We start from the raw sequence: 16217 nt of genomic DNA, 5'->3' as shown, positions 1-16217 counted from the left end.
GGGCTCCGTGGTGTGAGAAGGTAAGCCATGCCCGTGGGTCCGTGGACCTGAGTGCCTGGTGAGGGGCAGAGAGGTGCAGAGGGAAGTCAGATGACAGCCAAGGCAAGTGAGGGTACTGGAGAGGGCTGCGGCCATCAGTGATACAGAATTATATGAGGCTGCGGCCATCAGTGATACAGAATTATACTTCAGTGCAAAAGTGTTTATTCACCAATGTCATTTTTCCTGTTTAAGGAGGTGGTACTTGGCTGAGCATTGTCAGGGTGGGATGGTGTGGTATTCCGGGCGGCTGCCATTGAATGGGCAAAGGCCGGAAGTGGGAGTGTACACGGTGTGTTTAGGAAACAAAGACCAGTTGGCTGGATGAAGAAATAGTGGGAAATAGAGTCAGAAAGTAGGAAGGGATTTTCACGGATTATCCACCAGGGGTTTGCCCGCAAGTGCTCGTTAATGATTGGATTGACAGGGAGTGCAAGCAGGACTCCAAGATAATTTTGGAAAGTCACCAGGCTGAGAGTCTCTGGAATGGTGCTGGAAAAGAAAAGAAGCAAGAACATGTTTGTAATGCCAACCCTCCAGCTCCCACAGATTGCTCCCCACTGGCCCACCTAATACAGAGGACAGGGCACCAGGAAAGAGGAGACCGCTGTGTGGCCCTGGCACGAGGGCTGAAAGGGGTATGGAAATGGATGCCTTGAGTGTGCAGCGGGCCCAGAGGACAGCAGTTCGGCACCCAGTGCACGTGACCCAGGCTTCCCCCTGGCAGGTCAGAATTAACACCTGCACCCTCTCTCACCAAAGCCCATGGTTTGTTTGAACCACACCTGTCTTTCCACTGCTGCCCCTGCACCTGAGCTGACTCAGTCCCTGAACTGCATACTCTCAGGTCTCCACATCCCTGCTCCTGCTGCTCCCCCCTTAGGGCACCTGGTGGAGACGTGCCCCTGACTCAGGAGGCTCCCTCCCGGACCCTAGCCCAGCGCACACCCTCTCTTGCTCACTCAGCATCTATGTCCGTTTGCACCGAAGCCTCCCTGCTCTCTCTAGAACGTCAGTGCGAAGGCCGAGGCACGCCTAACTCCACGCCTGCCATTCCCAAGGACTCATTAGATATTTACATACTGAACTCATTATTACTGTAATAATGTCCTCTGAAGTGATTTGGAGTTAGAACCCAGGGCCTGTGTGGCCAGGAGTGCCTGGCTGGGTAGGAATGTGTCCTAAGACCTGGGCACCTGAGAGTTGGTGCCGTGAGCGATGGCACAGAGCCCTGAGGCAGTGCAGGTGTGCTGGGACTCAGAGGCAGGGACCGGGACACCGGGTGCCTCTTTAGGAGATGCCGTGAAGCCCGAGGTGGTTCAGGCATAGGTACACACTGAGCACCCCTCAGGGAGAAACAGGCAGGAGGAGAGAAGAGGAGAGGAGAAGAGGTTGCCATACCACATAGAGGACTGGGAATACAAGTGTCTCTGGAAGTGGGCCAAAAGAATAAAAATAAGTCATAATTTCTGTGGGTGGTGCTATAGACTGAATGTGTGTGTCTCTCTTCCCCCCCAGGCCCCTCCCCCCATTCACATGTTAAAGCCCTTAACCTCCAACATAAATGGTGTTTGAAGGTGGAGCCTTTGGGAGGCAATTAGAGTTAGGTGGGGTCATGAGGGTGGGGCCCCATGATGGGATTAGTGCCCTTATAAGAGAAGGAAGAGACAGCAATGTTCTCTCTCTCTCTCTCTCTCTCTCTCTCTCTCTCTCTCTCTCTCTCTCTCTTTCTCTCCTCTCTCCCTGCACATGCACTGAGGAAATACCCAGTGAGGAGGTGACTGCGAATCAGAGATCTTAACCACACTGGTACTCTGATATTGGTGCAAAGAGCACCAAGAACAGGAGCTCACTAAGGCAGGCACTACCACTACCCTGTGTTGCTCCTTCAGATCTGAGGCCCTGAGGAATACGAGGCTGCGGCCATCAGTGATACAGAATTATATTTCAGTGCAAAAGTGTTTATCCACCAATGTCAGTTTTCCTGCCCCCATGGTTCAGTGTCATTACTTGGACCAGCACCTATGCCCCCTCTGCAGGAAGCGTTATTTGAGAGTCGCTGACTAGGGCAACGTATACAAACACTTGTCAATCAAATGTCTGAAGCATCGTGATGACGCCATGGTGTGGAATAATCAGGCCATTTTGGCTCTGCAACTGCATGGCTCCTGCATCCCTGAGACAGGCCCACACTCGCCCTTCTGGAGGGATTTAGGAACAGAACACATTCACTGGGTGCCGGCTGGGCTGGGGCTCAGGGCAGAGATCCGGGAACCCCGTGAGGACAGCATGCTGGGGAGACATTCTCAGGATCTGAGCAGAGGAGCTGGCCGGGGACAGCCCCGCTGCCACCTGCCCTCAGTGTTGTCGTTCCTAGAGGAACAGGAGACCGGACTCTAGAACAGGCAAGTCCTGCTGCTGCCCACCCACCTGATGACAGCCTGTCCCCACCTGGGCAGAGCCACCATGAATCCCTGAGACCAGCACTGCTTGCTGACCTGTCACTGGCAGATGAGTGACCTGTGCAAATGATTGTCCCAGGGTCTCACCTGGGGCCCCAGGACCACCCATGTCCTGAAAGTCAAGTGGGAGGTGAGGGGCAGAGAGGAGGTATGGCTGCCAGCCACAGTTCCTCTGCTCAGGCTTCAAACCCAAGGCCGGAAGAACTGAAAGGTCACAGGTCAGTGACCTCATGCCTAAGCTGACCAGAGTTGGTCTACTGACCAGAGCTGATTTCCCCATGTCTTGGACTCCATTTTCCCTACTATGTCCACTGTGGGAGCCTTCTCAGCAGCACGGACTCAACCTGGACTCATCCACTGCTCCCTGACTTCACGGCCTCGCCTCTCAGCGTCTCTGAGAGCAGGGGCTGGCCTGGCCTTCGTTTTCTTCACCCACAGACCTAGGACAGCATTCTGCAATTCCTATTTTTGTCAGTGCTTCTTCACCCTGTGTTCTTGCTTGAAGGATGAATACTGCGTGTGTGAGTGTGCGTTATGTCATACCCAGGAGCCTGGGGGAGGACAGCAGACGCCCAGGGCACAAAATGTAAGGAGGCCCCGCTCTCAGGCCAGCCCTGCCCTTGCGTGAGCTGGTGAGAGAGAGCCTCCTCCATTTTTCAGCCTGGGTTCCTTCGTGCCGCACTCTAGCCCCAGCCTTGGCTGTGTGTGTGTGTGTGTGTGTGTGTGTGTGTGTGTGTGTGTGTACGTACAGTTGTATGCATGAGAATGTGTTGTGTCTATGTGTGCATACATGAGTATGTTTGTGACTTTGTGTGTTTTGTGTGCATGTTATGGATACGTATGTGTGTGTGTGCATGTCCGTGTGTACAGCTCACCAGTCCACATCATCAGAGGCCCCTTTCCATTCCCGGGGGTGGGTGCCAGCTAGGAACAGGTTGCCCTCAGTGCTCAGGCTCAGGCCAGCCCTCACTCTGCCCTGTGCATGCTCTGAAAGGCAGGCTCAGAAGAAGCCCTGGCTCTCAGCGTGGAGGCTCTGCTCTGCCTCGACACTTGTCGGGTCTGGGCAAGGCACGCCTTTCTGGGTCTCTGTTTCCTTGTCTTGGATCCCCTTCTAGCTTGGACCAACTGTGGGTCCAGGTGGACTATGGGTGTAACCAGAGTCCATGAAACTCCTGGGAGGTGTGAGGTACATCCTCCCAGGCACTCAGGTAGCTCAAGTGCACAAGGTGAGAGCCACAGAGGTAAACATCGCTACACCAACAGAGGGCAAATCAGGCCATAACAGTGAAGGGCTGGGGCCTTGGGGTGTGGGAGAAAGAAAGGGTTTGCAGAGGCCTCAGCTCTGAGGATGTGGGGAGCCCGTGACTCAGCGTTTTATAAACATGAGCTTTTAGTCCTTGGCAGACGCAGAGGCCAGAGCCACGAGTCTCCTTTCCTGGGGAGGTCACACAGGTGGAAGTGGTGGAAGGGGGAGCAAAACCAGGTGCATCCAACTCCCCAATCCAAAGGCCCAGCCAACAAGGGGGACAGACAGTCACCCTCCCCTCAAGACAGGCACCATTGGCGTGGGGACATGGTGGACACGCACACACAACAGGAGGTTGTGCACAATTGTATCTACACTGAGGTACAGACAGTGACTTCCAGAGGCGGGACGGACAGCGGCGTGAGCAGGGGCACAGTGTGCTCCTGGCCTCAGGTCTCTCAGCGAGATGGACTGCTTCCAGCCAACAGGCCCTGAGGACAGTGAACGAGCTGCTATCAGCAGGACTCCTGAGAGCCAGGCCCACTGCTAAAGGGTGCGCCTGAGGCCCAGGCAGAGACACCTGACCAGAAGGCTCTGTGGCAGCAGAGGGGGGCCATGGGATCCTCCTGGCAAATATTATTACATATAATGTATATTCTGGGTTATTATTACACAGTGCCATGTCATCACAGAAGATGAGGACTGGAAGGGCCCTGGCCTTGTCACTCTGTCAAGGAGCTGAGAGGCCCAAGGGGCATCCTGCCATCTGCAAACCTCCAAAGGCACCAGGGTTTGGCATTGGAGTGTCCAGCAAGCGTTTGATTTGGCAGAAGTGGGCCCGTCTCCATGGCAAGAGCTAGGGGAGACCGAGGCAGAGTCTGCTGACCCTACTTCCTCCAACAGGGAGCACCAGGCTCCGGCAGGCTCCAGGTGGAATGAGGTTTACCTGATGTGGACAATGGTGTGGCTGTACTGGCTGACCATTCAAATGGCTTTGGTGTGCCCACCTACCAGGCTCTTAGTTCCCAGCCCTTGTTCCCTCACTGACTTGTTTGGTCTGACTTCTCCCCTCCTGCTGGTGGCCTGTCCATGTGAGGGAATCAGGTTCCAGCCTGAAGGAGCTGCTCACCCTTCGTGGCACCTGCACACAGTGGCAGCCCGTTACACTGAGGGAGCCTACCAGCCTGAGTCTGTACCTCTCCTGCTCAGACATTGTCCCTCGCAGCCTCCTTCCTCCTCCTGGTTCCCGCATCAAAGCCACAGCTAGACACCTAGGAGCCGTCTGATGGTCACCCCATTCCTGCCACCTCCATGTTGACAGCAATCTTGGTGCTGGAGAGCAACACAGAGCTGGGGCCAGTGACCTGGTGCTCAGCTAGTCACAGCTTTGAAATGTCACCCAGGGTTTGCTGTCATGCCAAAGCTGGGTTATTATTACACAAAATAGAGAAATATGAGATGGAGGGCAAGGGAGGTGGAGGGAAGAGAAGACAGAAGATTAGTAAATGCTCATTTAAAAAGAGCGTATGGCCCTGTGTCAGTGAAGACCCGGTCTTCCTGTGGTCCTGCCTCACCTGCACAGAGAGCTGCACACACCCCCATCCCCCTCAGCTCATCTTTCCTCCAAGACCAACGCTACTGAAGCCCTAGAATACCCTGGATTCCAACGTAAAGTCCACGGACAGCTCGTTTTATCACCAGCCCGGAGCTCCCCCTACACTGCATCTTCCCCTAAAACGAAACAAGAAGTGCTTTTCTAGCCAAAACCAGTTTGGCTCAGTGGATAGACATCGGATTGTGGACTGAAAGGTCCCAGGTTCGATTCCGGTCAAGGGCATGTACATTGGTTGTGGGCACATCCCCAATAGGGGGTGTGCAGGAGGCAGCTGGTCGATGTTTCTCTCTCATCGATGTTTCTAACTGTATATCCCTCTCCCTTCCTCTCTGTAAAAAATCAATTAAAAAAAAAAAGTGCTTTTCTAGACGGGGCTGCGTAGCCGCTGATCATGGTCACAGCTCCGAACCAGCTCTTCCCACATACATAGCCTTTCATTCAGTCCAAAACCCCTGGGCGGGAGTCTTTCATTTTGTCTATGTGCAATATGAGAGTGTCTGTCCTGCCCTGGCTGGTTTGGCTCAGTAGATGGAGCATTGGCCTGCGGACTGTGTGTGTGTGTGTGTCTGTGTGTGTGTGTGTCCCAGGTTCGATTCCAGTCAAGGGCACATGCCCGGGTTGTGGGCTCAATCCCCAGTTGAGGGGAGAGGGGGTGCAGGAGACAATGCATCAATGATGTTTCTATCTCTCTCTCCCTTCTTTTTTTCTCTCTGAAATCAATAAAAATGTATTTTTTTTTTATAAAGAGAAGGTCTATCCTAAAATTGAACGGCAATATAGTTGCGAGTGGGTCAACACTGGATTTCAAGTTATTCAGGGAGTTTCACAGAAAATCTTCAGAAACTGTAGGGTTTGGGCATCTTCCCTGGAGGGTTGTTGGAGACTTCTCCCTGGTGACCGCTGTACAGAGGAGGGAAGGTACATGAGGAGCTGCTGTGTGCCAGGTGAGGATCTGGTCTACCTTTCACTACTTCCTGGAAGCCCAAACCATCCTCCTAATTTATACAGATGAGGAAATTCAAGGCCAGAGAGACAGTTGACTTGCCTCAGGTCACACAGGGAGAAAGCAGCAAGGGCAGGTCAAGGTCAAAGCCTCCCAGGCCAGCCCCTGCAGAGATGGGGAGGCTGCCACAGGGCCTGCTCCACAGTGACTTCCAAACTCTACTCATAACACCTGCATTCACTCTGGAATAATGATTCTGCTGTCCTCCCAGAGAAGCCAAAAGTCAAAACACACAGAAGGCCCTGGATTTGTGCAGGTGCACAGTTCCCATGATGACAGCAGATTAAGCTGTTTCTCTCTGGAACCCGTCACCCAGCCAGCTCCCTGACCTCTCTTCTGCGCTGGTCTGACAACGACAATATGTCCCAGGGGACTAATCAGCACTAAGCACTCAGGTCGCTCCAAGGCCACTTAGGAGAACCCTGCGGAAGACAATGCTGATGTGCCTGTAGCTGACGGTGGGAGAAAGCACAGAGTGAAAATAAGGGAGGAAAGGAATTGTTTGAACTACAGAAGGGTTTTCATTGGTGAAATGCCCCGGCCACTCCACATAACAAAAAACTGAACATTAAAATGAAACCTCTTTTCTGTCAGTGTTCCATGAGGCTCCGCAGGAGCTCCGGCCTGGGTTTTGGACTCACGTGGAGGGCCCCTGAGGAAACAGCAGAAGAGCTGAGCCTGAATTTGGAGAACTGGGATCCAGCACCTCGAGTGCCACCACTCGCTGCCTGGGGGCCTGATGGTGAGCCGGGACTTCACGGATGGGTCTCTCAGTAACTCTGAAGCTGATTTCATCACACCCACTGGACCATTAATTTGTGAAATGGACCCAAAAGGCAGCCCAAGTGTGGCTTGAAGACTCCCCATGAGTATGGCCTGTGATTTATTAAGGTGCTTGTGGGTAGTTTTTTTTGTTTGTTTGTTTGTTTTTTGGTGTATGTGTGTGTGTGTGTGTGTGTGTGTGTGTGTGTGTATGTGTGCATGCGCAGGTGGGAACATAGCACCCTGGGAGGATGTATTCAAAGAAAGCCCCTCTCGCCCTAGTGACTAGAGCGTCGACCTATGGACTGAAGAGTCCCAGGTTCGATTCTGGTCAAGGGCACATGCTCGAGTTGTGAGCTCAACCCTCAGTAGGGGACATGCAGGCGGCAGTCGATCAATGATTCTCTTCATTGATGTTTCCATCTGTCTCTCTGCCTCTCCCTTTTTCTCTGAAATCATTAAAAATATATTTTAAAAGAAAAAAAGCCCCTCTCTCTGCCTTTCCTGCTGGTTGATCTTCTCCTTCCTCCTCATAGGGACCTCTGGGAGTTATGCCCAGATAGAGATCATTTCTCTGAGAACGACACTGGAAAGGGGGTGTTTTGGTTGAGCTGGAGAGTTGGGGACATTGATGAGGAAATCAAGCTGAGAGACCAAAGGCCCTGCCTGTCACACCTGCTGCCATACAAGGGCTGTGGCCAGAGTTCCCAATGGAGTTGCAGGTGCAAACCATCTGGTACCGCAGGGAGTTGTGACCAGCTGGGCATTGGGAGGGAGCAGTGAGCAGCAACTGCCTCTGCTTCTGTTCAAGCGACAGTCACACCTCCTGCCTGGGAGTGTCCGGAGAATGAGAGGAGGGTGGGCACGTCTCTCCAGCAGAATCCCATACCCACTTCCATTTGCTGGCCGCTCGCTGGTGCCGGGCACACTGAGCTCTTTCCATAGGTATACGTGATGCTGGCAGAGCTGGAGCGGTGGGGGCTGGCTTGCTGAGCCCTCCCCCATTCTTGGCATCTTATGTGGGGTTCCTGGCAATGGGAGGATGCTTAGGAATCAACACAGACACAGAACCCAAATATGCCTGGGGGACTGACCGCCTCAGGAAGGAGATGCCTGGAGAGGGGCCGCGGTCACTGTGAAGCCAGACTCAGCAACGCACGCGAGTTGTGCATGTAAAACAGAAACTGCCCCAGGAAGACTGCTCTGATGCGTAGCCTGTGTAAGGGACAGCTGCTCATCATGTCCCCCCACCGGCTGGGGAAGGAGCTTTCATAAATCCAAACTGGCTTGCGGGCCCCCAGTCTGGCCGTGAGGAAATAATTACAAACCTTCAATGATCTCCTTAAAGGTGCCCTGGCCACAGACTCATAAGGAAGGGTGCTGCTTCTGCCCAACCCTGACCAGACCCTCCACCCCGTCACTGAGCATGGGCTGGGAGAGTGTTCAGGAATAGAAACCCTTGGATTTTGGTTCTCTGTACCCCTTCCCGCAAAGAGAATCCCACCCCCTCTGCTGAAAAGAGTCACTGCGCATATCCCATCCCCAAGCGGAATGTCCTTAAGCGCCCTGTCCTGTGAACCTGGGCTGCCTGTGGGTGCGTTCTCCTCTCTTTAGAGGGTGTTTTGCATCCTCAAGTTCTATCTCTGAAGAGAGTGGAGACTCAGCCTTTCCCCAAGTCTCAACAAAAGCAGAGTGCAGTCCTGAATGAGGGCGCATCCCCCTGCCCCCTCCTTTTTCAATCACCTTTTTCTCCGTAAACAAATTGTTTCTTTTATCCTTCGGTTCCTTGTGTATTCAGAAGCACTGAGCTCAAAGCTTCCTCTGTGCTACTGGGAGCTCGGTACCTCTTGGACCAATAAATACAGCAGCTTTAAATGCTTAGAACTGAAGACAGGCCAACTGTGGCGAGAGAGGAAACACATCCCTCACAGTCAAGCCCAGCAAGCTCCTCCGGAGATTACAAAGGGCACTTGCTGCCTGAGCTGGGAGGAGACCGGTGCAGGCTGGGGGTGGGGCACTTGCGGAGCAGCCCTCTGCCTCAAGAAGGTGTGCCCCACAGCAGATAAGCCACCTAGGACAAGTCTGGGTGTCTCTAAGCATAGTAGACTCTCTACCAGTATGTCCCTTACTGATGCCACTGGGAAATGTCCTAAGATAAGAGGGGAAGCTTTATTCTTCTCTTCTAAAGGGGACTCCTCTCCTTACCCCCAGATTCCTTGTGTGCAGGTGAAAGTCACCAGTGAGAGAACCGGGACATTTTGCAAAATAGAATGTGATCACTGCATCATTTAATATGAAGATTTGAAAAACTTTTCCTATGAAAAATCGATACTCTAAACACACCTGCAACCACACACACATACATTGTTTTTATGAGAACCAATTAATAAATGCTAATTCATTCAGGCATATCTACACTGAATTACTGTTTTCATTGCAGGGGAATTTTCCATTACTAAACTCTCCCTTGCTGATTTTTTTGGGGGCATTATTTATATATTTTTCAGTTTCACTAACAGTGAGGTTGGTATGTGATTTTTATCTGCTGTTTGTATGTCTTAAATTTCTTTTTCATCTAAAATGTTTCCTCATTCTTGCAGCTCCACGTAATCCAGGAGAAACGGCATTAAAAGCAGACAAGACTTTACACATAAATGATTGAAAAAGGCATGGGCTGCAATTAGCCTGACTAGGGTGTGTGTGTGTGTGTGTGTGTGTGTGTGTGTGTGTGTGTGGCGGGGGTGGGGTGGGGTGGGGGAAACCTTGTCTGATTGTACTGCTCTCAGTCCGCTCTCAGTCCAGGTGTGTGCTCTGGGCTAGTGTGGAAATACCCTTCTATGTCAGCGAGTCACAAGTCTATCCACAAAAAGATTGTGGGTACACAAGTAGGAAAGAAGACCGAAGGGGCTTTAATAATAAAACACGCAAATCTGTTTATAAGCCCCCGCTCCCCCCAGCTCAGTGCACAGCTCCTGCTCCTTTTCACGGACACAAATCAGGATTCTGCAATCTAGACACCAGAGATCCAGACCAGCTGGCTCCCCAAGATGCTGCCTCTTTTTATGCCCAGGAGGTGGGGGGTTCCAGTGGTGGTTGGGGGTTACTTAGGGGCGGCAGTAGGAATCCTATTCAAAAGGATGTGCTCTGAGGTAGCATTTCAATTTTCTTAGAATAGCCATGGTTCCTCGCACCTGGCTACCTTTGCTTCTCAAATAAGTTCTTTCATTTTTATTTTCCGGCCACCTTCTCCTGAGTCCTCTCCCCTGGTCTCCTTCCAGAGTCTTTCTTTCTTTTTCAAATTCTTTGCCTTTCTCAGTAACATATTCTGGAGGATGTGAATGATTAAGCTGTTTGCTCCGAGGTTTGGATGTGAAAAGGCATGTCACACCATAAGTAAAGTTTCACCTTTATACTCAACCCTATCAATAATTACAGAACAAGGAGGACCATTGGTATATCCTTTTTGCAATTCGCTCTTACAAAAATAATGCCATTTGTTCAAAGCACCCTGAGTTCTGTTGACTTTACTTTTTATAAAATTTAGTTACAAAGCAGAGTAATTGCCAGGATGAAGTCAGCACATAAAGGGATCGTGAGGACTGCATAGCCGAGGGGAAACATAACCCCGCAAAAAGTGCACCCGTTAAAACTGGAGATCGGAGACCTAATACAAAGTTCTGACACACTGTTATATTGGCAGATGCTCTCCTTTGAACAGAAATATCTCTTCATAATTAAAATTCCACGAGATTGACTTTTGTGCTGTGTTCCTTCCCTTCCTTTGTCCTCTTTAGCAAAACTGGGCAGAGTCCTTTTGGGTACAGACCGATAAATTTAATTAACTTTCCTCCCAGCCCCCCAAAAAGGTCCCAAATAAATGCTTCCAATGACATCAAAAAAGTGTCAATTAGAAATAATTACTTCTTATCCATCAGTGGGGCAATTAAAGTGACAAAGCTTGAAAAGATACTTATCTTAAAACTAATTCGCAAGGTAGCTAAATTATCTCCTAATTAACTTGCATTGAGGAGGGTGGGAGGATGGACCGCCTTGAAACAAAGATGAATTGGGGAACCCCAATACCTCTTTATGCTCTTCCAGAGAGCGTCCATCCCAGAAGGCCTTATTTTCATCCCAGGCTAGAAACTTGGGAAGAAAACGCACCCTCCCCAAATGCAATTTGCTCCTTTCTAAAACCCGGGGTTTCCCACCTCAAATCTGGGGCGTTAGAGGCATGCTCCTCCAGCATCTGGTCTCATTTCATCGCTTGAATATCCCGTTTTCAGGAGCCCTGCACACAAGGTTGCCAGAGTAGTTCCACATAACTTTTAATGACGGCCTGCTTGATAAACTCTCTTCTTCAAAGGTACAGTATTGTTTGCCTTTTAATATTTATGTGGCATTTATCATTTCCCACCCGTCTTGAATATTTAAAAAATATTTTTGCTTGAGAGGATCTTTGGTCCCCGATGCTACAAAATTCCCACTAGGTTATAGGGAAGGTTCAGCCCATTGCTAAGCAGTGCACACCAGAATAATTCGCTATCGCTCTCCACATCCCTTCAGCATAAAGCTGTGAAAAACATGTACATAGATATTTACAGAAAGTAAGACCAGCCCAGAGAAAGCCGAGGGTGGGCTGGTGGCCCAGGGCAGAGGCGCACAGGACACGCAGAAACCTGCGCGTGCGCCAGTGTCGCTGGAAAGGGGAGCCCGCCTGGCTCCCCGCTCCAGGGGCTGCCGGAGGCCTGAGCTCTGTCTTCCCCAGAGGAAACCTAGGTGGGAGTCTCCAGGTGAAGCCCCTCAGAAATGGAAGTGCAGGGAGACAGAAGCCGATAACACCTAACACCGAAGCCAGAAATAGGCGTACAAAACCAGGAATGGCAGAGTATGAACTGAGTGAGCTCCACAGACAAGGCAACACCGTCCGGTAAACTGATGAGAAAGACAGGATCCTCGATGCTAAGTCAACAGAGAATTTATAAGAGAAGCAGGGTGGCCAGACCCTCTGAGCCGCATTTTAGGCAGTTCTCTTCTGTTGTGTTACTATTGCATTAAACGGAAGGGAAAAGTCTCCTTCTCCTTTCCGCTCGGCTTTCTTTCTTTGTTTTTGGTGTATGTGTGTGTGGGGGGGGGGGGGGAAAGAGAAAAGAAGTCCCTCTCGCCCACCCCCCCAGAGGGAAAACTCCGGACCCTCCCCCGCCGGTGCTCCGCTCCCTCCCCAGACCGAGGGCGAGTTGCTTCTAAGCTCTCGGGAATCCGAGCAGCATCTGGGCTCCTTGATGATTTACAATGAAAACAAATTGTGTCCTTTTTTCTTTCCTTTATTTCCATTTAGTCTAATGATTGCTTCTAGAATGGAAATAAGTAGCGAAAACAAAATCAAGCCAGCCCAGGGAATGGCAATGTTGCCTTATTTCCCAAAGGGTCTGGTCCGGCGCAGTAAATTCGGGGTCCGAGAACACCCACTCCTGCCGCCTCCAGAAAGGTCGGGGCAGAGTGGGGCGGGCGGGCTGGCTTCGGACTGGAGAATGACTCGGAGCCCAGCTGAAAAGGCTGGACCAGCCTGGGGCGAGATCCCGCACCCTGGCGCTGGGCCTGAGAGCCGGTCCTGCTCTCGCGGGGCGACACCCAGGATTGTACCTGTTTTGGCTGAAGGCTAAAGGGCCAAATACCTCTCTGGCCCCCGAAAGTGGCCCAGGAGCGCGCGTGGCTCCCGGGCGCCGCTGGGCAAGCGGTGCTGGGCAGACCCGCTCGGACCCGGGCTCCGGAAGGGTCTCGAGGTTTTGGACCTGCGCCCCAGGACTGACAGCAGTGTGGGGGTGGGGTCCTGCTGACTCGTCTCCGCCAGGCAGCCAACCAGAGTAAGATACCTGCGCTCCCACCCCTAGTCTCCCCGAGCCCCACACCCCGGAGCCTGGGCCGGCGGATTGGAGGCTGCGCGCAGAGCGCTCCGCTAAATAGAGATCTCAGCCCCGCGCTGCTCGGACCCGACCTCCTTATTATAACAAATGTCCCGTTTGCCGAGCGGACTTCATATTCGCTGAGAATTCATCTGAAATATTGATTTCCTCTCACTTCGCCGGCCCAAATCGATAGCGCTGCGCCCTGGCCCCATAAATCGCCTTCCCGGGGGGCCAACCCGGCTCCATCCATCACCGCGGCCGGCCCAGGCCGCTGCCCGCACTTGCTGCGCGCCCCGAGGCCGTGCCCAGTGAGCCCACCAGCCCGATCCTAGGGCACCTGCCCAGCAGAGACCCTCATCCCTCACTCCGCCCCGGCCTAGCTCGGCCCAGGAGAAAGAGAGAGCAGGTGCGGAGGCTAGGGACACTGAGCGCCTTTGAAGGCCCTAGGCCAGGCGCTATCCGGGAAGAGGTTCCCTCCGCGGGAGCTCAGTCCCAGAAGCCCAGGCGCCCCGCGCCCCCGCTGCTCCCCTCCTGCCCCGTGCTCGGCCAGGAGTCTGCACCCCGAGCTCACTCAGAATCCCCAGGCCCCTAAACACGGCCTCCTTTCAGAAGGACTGGAGAGGTGTGCTGGCTCCCAGTCGCGCCCGGGGATCCAAGAGAGCTGCGCGCATCCGGACAAGCGCTTGGTGGTCGGGACAAGGGAACTGCAAGTCCAGCAGCGCACGGCCGGCCCACCCTCACCGCCATGCCAGCCAGGGTGGGTGCGAGGAACACCTCTCCGACCCGCGGAGAGCTCTTCACCCCTCCGTGTGGCCCGCAGAAACCCAGGCCTGCACTGGCAGCACCGCGGGGTGAGGGGACCTCAGAGCTGGAGAAAACAGCGAGGCGGCCGCCGCGGAGAGCCAGGCCCCAAGGCACCCCTTGCGAGTCCTCAGGAAGGGGGGTCCCGCGAGTCCGGCGCGCACGCCCCCAGCCCCGCTGCCCCCAGCGCACGCAGGGACACAAGGCGATCCAGGGCTGGGGTCCGGCCACTCGCGTCCTTACCGGATCGGATGGAGTTGTGAGGCATCCTGAGGATCACTCGTGGCCCGTGCGAGGCTCAGGGAGTCCTCACGCAGGTCCCTGCCGCATCCGCCGCGCCGCTGCCCTGCAGGCCCAAGGGAAAGGGCGTGAGAGCGCGTCTGCCGCCTTAGTCCTTCACCCAGGCCCTGTCCCCCTGACTTTCGCTTCGTGACAGGAGTCTGAGGGTTTAGTAAAGTGTGGCCAAGCTCAGCCTGGCCTAGCAAGCACATGTGGGACGGGAGGGTCCGGGATAGGGGGTCTGCCAACAAGCTCCCAACTCCAGCCTGGGGGGCCCCCTTCCTCTGCCTCGCCGACCCCATCCAGTTTAACTTGGGAGGAAAAAACGCTTCTTGGGACCCTCTCCCTTCCCCAGTCGTCATCCTTCTCCGCAGGAAGCTTTCAGTGCAGCTTACCTGGCCTGCGGCCTCTGGCCCTCAGTGCCCTGTCCGCTGCTGCGAGGGTGCCCTGTGCCTGCGTCTCTCCTTGGTCCCAAGTTTGTTCCTATCCACCAGGCATCGCTACCGGTTTTATCCCGCCAGGGCCCTGAGACAAGGGTCTGGAGAGGCTCGCAGCCCGCGGATTGGCTGGCTGGGTGCAGGGGGGTGCGGGAAGGGGAGGATTTTGCAAGGGGGACATGGCTGAGTGGACTCAGGAGTTAGAAACATTCTCTGGAGCTTCTGTTTCCAGCAGAGAGGAGAGGGAGGCAGCTGAGCCCTACCTCAGCAGGCCTGGAGACATTCAAGGAGTGCGATGGAGACCTCAGGCCTGGAGGTGAGGGTCTCTGGGTCCTCCCAGGTCACTGGCCACCAGAAGTGAGAGACACAGCTGCTGGGCATACCCTCTCGCTCCTGGTCTGCTCTTGGGCAAGCAGCCTTTCTTGTGCAGGAGGATCTTGTTTATATGCCGCCTTCTCAGCACTGGTATGGGCCTCTTCCAGGACAGAACCCGGAATAGCCCCTGAGCCCATGCCCTCCTCACCACCAGACAGGGTCCTCACCCTCACACTACTAGGTTAATGACAATGGTTACAAAACCCATTTCACAGGCTCTCTCTCTCCCCCAACACACACACACACTCATCGCCAGCCCTCTTGCTTGCTCCTGGAGGATTTTGAACTTGGGAGAAGAGTCCACAGGCCTGGCGCTGAGAGCCTAGATCTCACCGTAGGAGGGTGTTAGAAAGGGACAGGACAGAGCCCACCTGTGCTCTTGTCTGCAGAGGTCAGCAGCTTTGGAAAGTGAGGGCCTGGGTGGGGGGCTGAGGAGTCTTAGTGTGGCAAAAGTGGGGTACAGGCTACGCTGTGAGGGGTGGGGCAAGGCCTTGATGCTTCTTCAATCTCAGACGAGGCTCTGGGACTCGAGGTAACAGCCCAGAGGACAATGTGCTCCCTGGTCCCCCAGGGCTGTGCTGCCTGGGAAGGCTCTGGAACAGAGGGTGGAGTTGCTGGGTGAGAGAGCAGCGAAAGGGCAGAGGAGACGGTGTATTCAGGGTGTATGTGTGTGGGGGACAGAAAGGGAGAGAGAGAATTCACAATATTTTTCTTAATTAAAAAAATAGTTCTATTTTCCAGGCTAACCCACTTCCTCCTCCCTTCTTGGTTCTCAGTTTATCAAAAATTAATTATTTTGTGAAAGAATATATATGACCTCAAACTGATCCTTTCCATTTCTTAATGTCTCTAAACAAAAACAGTAGGTGCTTTATGATTTTAAAAGTTCCTCTAAAATTGTAGTTTACAGTTGCTCTGTGGTTTCCAGATGTCTGGACACTCACTTCTCTGCTCAGAGCCTGGAGAGATGCTCCCTCGTAGGGTGTTGAGATGGAAATGGGCCTCAGCATAGGTCCCACCACCACTGGCAATTCCCCCTTACTCTTCCCCCCCCCCCCCCCCCCCCCCCGCCACTTCTAGGGGAGCCTGAAAGCCACCAAGAGGCTCCCCTCCCACCCATGAGGCTGTGCTCCAGGGTGAGTCTGGCAAGCCCTCATCCCTACAGCTGTGCAGCCCTCAGAGGGACCACCCAACTACGGGGCTGAGAGATACCAGCGGCCATGGAACTCAGGCACCGCCTATGCTGTTCTCTGGCTCAACAAAACAAACTCTTCAGAGAAAAGTTGTCAAAG

At 53.4% G+C, this 16217-nt stretch overlaps 1 protein-coding gene across 6 annotated transcripts in view; it reads right to left on the bottom strand.

Annotated features, from left to right (window-relative positions):
* PAX8 (paired box 8) overlaps nucleotides 1-14624 on the bottom strand; it is a 49576-nt gene extending 34952 nt beyond the window's left edge. For all 6 annotated transcript variants that reach the window (XM_045580974.1, XM_045580975.1, XM_045580977.1 and 3 more), the window contains exons 1-2: nucleotides 14509-14624; nucleotides 14078-14180 (exon numbers count right to left, since the gene is read on the bottom strand). In XM_045580974.1, coding sequence (XP_045436930.1) covers nucleotides 14078-14102 — 25 coding nt within the window. In that variant the 5' untranslated portion in view covers nucleotides 14103-14180; nucleotides 14509-14624. The remainder of the gene's footprint in view (nucleotides 1-14077; nucleotides 14181-14508) is intronic.
* Between the last annotated feature and the right edge of the window lie 1593 nt (nucleotides 14625-16217).

The sequence above is a fragment of the Pipistrellus kuhlii genome, unplaced genomic scaffold (assembly GCF_014108245.1).
Source record: "Pipistrellus kuhlii isolate mPipKuh1 unplaced genomic scaffold, mPipKuh1.p scaffold_m20_p_13, whole genome shotgun sequence".
NCBI classification, from domain to species: Eukaryota; Metazoa; Chordata; class Mammalia; order Chiroptera; family Vespertilionidae; genus Pipistrellus; species Pipistrellus kuhlii.
Note: the sequence above shows the minus strand (reverse complement) of the source record. Positions and strands in the feature narration are given on the sequence as shown.